We start from the raw sequence: 6000 nt of genomic DNA, 5'->3' as shown, positions 1-6000 counted from the left end.
CCAAAGTCACACAGCTGACAATCTGTGAAGCCGGAATTTGAACCCATGTTCAAATTCCATTTTTTCTACCCCAGTGTTTAGTACAATGCTTGGCACATAGTAATGCTTAGCAAATACCACAATTCTTCTTCTTCTTCTTATTGTTATTGTTGTTGTTGTTATCCTGTGCATCCCCCCCCAACTCCCAGGCTGGCAGTCAAGTTGGCACTCAAGCTTTGCGGGGCAGGAGAGTCCTCGGATGTGTCTCCTGCAGGGGCACCTTGAGGATCGCACATTTTTTCTCTCCCAACGCTGTGCCCACCCCCAGAAGCCTTGCCACCTTGCTTCTTCGGAGTGAGAGAGGATGTGGGGAAGTGTGGGGAGGGCGTCCCAGCCATCCAGCGGGGCAGGGTTGGCAGGCAGGCTGGTTGGAAGGTTGGGCACCTCGAGGGTGGTGCATTTTGGGTCTCCCAGCACTGTGCCCACCCCAGAAGCCATACCACTTTGCTTCCTCGGAACAAGCACAGATGTGAGGAGAAGTGGGGAGGAGGTCCCAGCCATCCAGCGGGGCAAGGTTGGCAGGCAGGCTGGTTGGCAGGTTGGGCATCAGCAGGGGCACCTCTAGGATCCTGCATTTTGTCTCTCCCAGTGCTGTGCCTACCCAGAAGCCATGCCACCTTGCTTGCTTAGCGAGCGTGGATGCGGGGAGGCGTGGCGAGGGTGGTGCAGGGTTGGCAGGCGGGCTGGTTGGCAGGTTGGGCACCTCAAGGGTCGCACATTTTATCTCTCCCAACACCGTGCCCACCCCAAGAGCCGTGTCACCTTGCTTCCTCGGAACAAGCACAGACGTAGGGAGGCGTGGGGAGGGGGGCCTGGCCGTCCAGCGGGGTAGGGTTGGCAGGCTGGTTGACAGGCTGGGCATGTGTAGGGGCACCTCGAGGGGGGGTCTCCCACCCCAAGAGCCGTGCCACCTTGCATCCTTGGAAGAAGCACAGATGTGGGGAGGGGGTCCCGGCCGTCCAGTGTGGCAGGGTTGGCAGGCAGGCTGGTTGGCAGGTTGGGCATCTGCAGGGGCAACTTGATGGTGGCACATTTTGGGTCTCCCAGCACTGTGCACACCCAGAAGCCGTGCCACCTTGCTGCTTTGGAGTGAATGCGGATGTGGGGAGGGTGGGGCAGGGTTGGCAGGCAGGGCACCTTGAGGGTGGTGCATTATGGGTCTCCCAGCACTTTGCCCACCCCAGAAGCCATGCCACCTTCTTCCCTCAGAACAAGCACAAATGTGGGGAGGTGAGGGGAGGGGGTCCCGGCCGCCCAGCAGGGCAGGGTTGGCAGGCAGGCTGGGCATCTGCAGGGGCACCCCTAGGGTGGCACATTTTGGGTCTTCCAGTGCCGTGCCCACCCCAAGAGCCATGCCACCTTGCTTCCTTGGAGTGAGTGCAGATGTGGAGAGGCATGGGGAGGGTGGCATGCGGTTGGCAGGCTGGGCATCTGCAGGGGCACCTCGAGGGTTGTGCCTTTTGCTTCTCCCAGCGCTGTGCCCACCCGTAAAGCAGTGCCACCTTGCTTCCTTGGAGTGAGCGCGGGTGCGGGGAGGGTGACGCGAGGTTGGCAGGCTGGTTGTCAGGTTGGGCACCTCGAGGGTGGCACATTTTGGGTCTCCCAGCACTGTGCCCAGCCAGAAGCCGTGCCACCTTGCTTGAAGGGAGCGCGGGTGTGGGGAGGGTGGCGCTGGGTTGGCAGGCAGGCTGGTTGGCAGGTTGGGCACCTCGAGGGTGGCACATTTTGTGTCTCCTAGTGCTGTGCCCACCCCAGAAGCCATGCCACCTTGCTTCTTCAGAACAAGCGCAAATGTGGGGAGGGGGGTCCCGGCCGTCCAGCGGGACAGGCTGGGCATCTGCAGGGGCACATAGAGGGTGGCACATTTTGGGTCTCCCAGCACTGTGCCCATCCCAAGAGCCATGCCACCTGGCTTCCTTGGAGTGAGCGCAGATGTGGGGAGGTGTGGGGAGGGTGGTGCGGGGTTGGCAGGCAGGCTGGGCATCTACAGGGGCACCTCGAGGGTGGGGCATTTTGTGTCCCAGCGCTGTACCCATCCATAAGCAGTGCCACCTTGCTTGGAGTGAGTGCGGGTGTGGGGAGGGTGGCGCAGGGTTGGCAGGCAGGCTTGTTGGCAGGTTGGGCACCTCGAGGGTGGCACATTTTGTGTCTCCTAGTACTGTGCCCACCCCAGAAGCCATGCCACCTTGCTTCCCCAGAACAAGCACAAATGTGGGGAGGGGGTCTGGGGCGTCCAGTGGGGCAGGCTGGGCATCCGCAGGGGCACCTCGAGGGTGGCACATTTTGTTTCTCCCAGCGCTGTGCCCACCCCCAAGAGCCACGCCACCTTGCTTCCTTGGAGTGAGCGCGGATGTGGGGAGGGTGGCAGGCTGGGCATCCGCAGGGGCACCTCGTGGGGGGCACATTTTGGGTCTCCCAGCGCTGTGCCCACCCCCAAGAGCCACGCCACCTTGCTTCCTTGGAGTGAGCGCGGATGTGGGGAGGGTGGCAGGCTGGGCATCTGCAGGGGCACCTCGTGGGGGGCACATTTTGGGTCTCCCAGCGCTGTGCCCAGCCAGAAGGAGTGCCCCCTTGCTTCCCGGGAGGGAGTGCGGGGCGGGGAGGGGAGGGGAGGGGAGGGGAGGGCGTCCCGGCCGCCCAGCGGGCACCTGAGAGGGGCGGGTTTCCCGGGGGGCGGACCAGGACCTGCTCCCGGCCGCAGCGTTGGGCACAGGGTGGCGCGCGCTGCCCAGGGAGGAGGAGGAGGAGGAGGAGGAGGAGAGGGGAGCCCGCCCCGCCCCGCTCCGGGAAAAAGTTGGGCAGGGAGGAGCTGGAGGCGGAAAAGCAAAAGGGGGCGGGGAGAGCTGGGCCAGGGGGGCCGGAGCCCGGCGGCCGGGGGGCGCGGAGCGCAGCGCAGCGCACAGTGTGGGCAAGGACCGCACGGGCCCGGCAGCCATGGGGCCCCGGCTGCTGCCGCCGCCGCCGCCCTCCTCCTCCTCCTCTTCTTCTTTCTTCTGTCTGCTCCTGCTCGGGGGGCACCTGTGCCCGGCGGCAGCCCTGGAGGACAAGAGAGGTAGGCTGCCCCCCTAGCCTGCCCCCCCCCAGCCTGCCCCCCTAGCCTGCCCCCCCCAGCCTGCCCCCCTAGCCTGCCCCCCGGCCTGCCCTTCCCTGGCAGAGGGGGCTGCAGCACTGACTCTGCCACGCGTCGGCGGGGTGACCTTGGCCCGGTCACTTCCCTTCTCCGGACCCCGCTTCCCCCATCTGCCGAGTGGGGATGGCAAGTGGGAGCCCCGCGGGGGACCACCTCATCACCTTCAATCTCCACCCCCCACCTCCCCAGCGCTTAGAACGCTGCTTGGCACGTAGTGAGCGCTTCGATAGGTACATAGGGTTGTACATATTTATGGCTCTATTTATATCTTGTACATTTCTATCCTATTTATTTTATTTTGTTGGCTTGTTTGGCTCTGTTCTCTGTCTCCCCCTTTTAGACTGTGAGCCCGCTGTTGGGTAGGGGCTGTCTCTATGTGTTGCCAATTTGTACTTCCCAAGCGCTTAGTACAGTGCTCTGCACATAGTAAGCGCTCAATAAATACGATTGATTGATTGATTAACAAAATGCTATTATTATTACTATTATTATTATTATTGCCCGGCTTCCTTGGGTCCTGGGGCTGGGGCTGGCGGGGAGCAGAGACCCCGACGCGCCAAACTCCGCTCGCCCTGGTCCGGGTCCGGGAGGGGGATCCTGGAATCAATCAATCAATCGATCGTATTTATTGAGCGCTTACTGTGTGCAGAGCGCTGGACTAAGCGCTTGGGAAGGACAAGTTGGCAAGGGTCCTGGGGGTCCTGAGCGGGTTCCGGGAAGGTCCTGGGGGGATCCTGGAAGTGTGAAGGGGTCCTGAGGGTTGTGGGGGAGTCCTGGAAGGGTCCTGGGGGATCCTGGGGAGTCCTGGAAGTATGAGGGGGGTCCTGAGAGGATCCCGAGGGGTCTCGGAAGGGTCCTAAGGGGTTTCCTGGGGGGATCCTGGAGAGTCCTGGAACTATGAGGGGGTCTTGGGGGGTTCTGGAAGGGTCCTGGGGGTCTTAAATAGTTTTCTGGAAGCTCCTGCGGGGGGGTCCTGAGAGGGTCCTGAAAGATCCTGGGGGGTCTTGGGGAGTCCTGGAGGGCCTAAGGGGTTTCCTGGAAGGTGCTGAGGGGGTCCTGGGGGATCCTGGGGAGTCCTGGAGGGCCTAAGGGGTTTCCTGGAAGGTGCTGAGGGGGTCCTGGGGGATCCTGGGGAGTCCTGGAAGTACGAGGGGGATCCTGGGGGGTCTTGGGGGGAGTCCTGGAAGGGTCCTGGGGATCCTAAGGGGTTTTCGGGAAGGTCCTGGGGGATCTTGGGGGGAGTCCTGAGAGGGTCCTGGGGGGGTCCTGGAAGTGTGAGCGGTTCCTTGGCGGTCTTGGGGAGACCTGGAAGGGTCCTGGGGGTCCTAAGGGGTTTCCAGGAGGATCCTGACAGGGTCTTGGGATCCGGGAGGGTCCCGGAGGTGTGAGGGGGGGGTCCTGAAGGTCCTGGAAGGGTCCTGGGGGTGTGTGTGTGTGTGTGTGTGTGTGTGTGTGTGTCTGAAAGAGTTTTCTGGAAGGTCCTGGGGAGCCCTGAGAGGGTCCTGGGGGGATTCTGGAGGTGTGAGGGAGTCCTGGGGGGATCTGGGGGGGGTCCCCGGGCTGCGGTGATCCGGAGCGGGAGGCCCATCCAGCTCTCTGCCCGGCCTGCCCTGTCGGTCGGCCAAGCTGGAAGGGCAGAGGTCCCGTCCCGTCCCGTCCCCCGCCCAGGCCCCCGGAGCCCAGAGCCTTTTTGTCCCTCCGCGGCCCGGGGGGCGGCATCTCCTCATCCGGACCCCCGGGACCAGCCCAGCGGGGAGCATCATTCAGAACTCTGGGCAGCCCCACACTCTGGCTCATCGAAATGCCACTGGGTCTTTTCTTTTAATGGAATTTATTCAGTGCTTACTATGTGTCAAGTACTGTACTAAGCGCTGGGGTAGACACAGGTTTATCAGGTTGGACACAGTCCCTGTCCCCCATGGGACTCCCAGGCTAAGTAGGAGGGAGATTAGGTGGGTAAACCCCATTATACAGTTGAGGAAACTGAGGCACAGGCCCGCGCCAAGCACCGCCGCTGGGCAGACGGGCCAGCGTGGCTCAGTGGAAAGAGTCTGGGCTTGGGAGTCAGAGGTCGTGGGTTCTAATCCCGCCTCCGCCACTTGTCAGCTGTGGGACCTTGGGCAAGTCACTTCTCTGTGCCTCAGTTACCTCATCCGTAAAATGGGGATTAAGACTGTGAGCCCCCATGTGGGACAACCTGATGACCTTGTATATGTTGCCAACTTGTACTTCCCAAGCGCTTAATACGGTGCTCTGCACGCAGTAAGCGCTCAATAAATACGATTGATTGATCCCCCCCCCCCCAGCGCTTAGAACAGTGCTTGGCACATACTAAGTGCTTGACAAATGCCATCATTATTATTCCCTGGAGCCGCCTGAACCCCTCACCCCTGGACCTCTCCTTGGCAAGCCTCCCTGGGAACCCGAGCATCCCTCCCGCCCAACGTCTGAGGTTTTTAAATAGTAATAATAATAATGGTATTTGTTATGCACTTACTATGCGCCAAGTACTGTTCTAAGCGCTGGGGTACAAGGTAATCAGGTTGTCCCATGTGGGGCTCACAGTCTTAATCCCCTTTCTACAGATGAGGGAACTGAGGCCCAGAAGAGTGAAGTGACTTGCCCAGGGTCACACAGCAAGCATGTGGCACAGTCGGGATTAGAGCCCACATCCTCTGACTCCGAAGCCGGGGCTCTTTCCACTAAGCGCTTAGAATAGTGCTTTGCACATAGTAAGCGCTTAATCAATCAATCGTATTTGAGTGCTTACTGTGTGCAGAGCACTGTACTAAGCACTTGGGAAGTCCAAGTTGGCAACATGTAGAAGCGGT

General features: G+C 61.2%; 1 protein-coding gene across 2 annotated transcripts in view; it reads left to right on the top strand.

Moving 5' to 3' along the window:
* Positions 1-2973: 2973 nt before the first annotated feature.
* EGFR (epidermal growth factor receptor) overlaps positions 2974-6000 on the top strand; it is a 228027-nt gene continuing 225000 nt past the window's right edge. For both annotated transcript variants that reach the window (XM_038760180.1, XM_038760179.1), the window contains exon 1: positions 2974-3091. In XM_038760180.1, coding sequence (XP_038616108.1) covers positions 2974-3091 — 118 coding nt within the window. The remainder of the gene's footprint in view (positions 3092-6000) is intronic.

Source organism: Tachyglossus aculeatus, chromosome 18 (assembly GCF_015852505.1).
Source record: "Tachyglossus aculeatus isolate mTacAcu1 chromosome 18, mTacAcu1.pri, whole genome shotgun sequence".
In the NCBI taxonomy this organism is placed as follows: Eukaryota; Metazoa; Chordata; class Mammalia; order Monotremata; family Tachyglossidae; genus Tachyglossus; species Tachyglossus aculeatus.
This window is presented reverse-complemented; position numbering and strand designations above follow the sequence as displayed.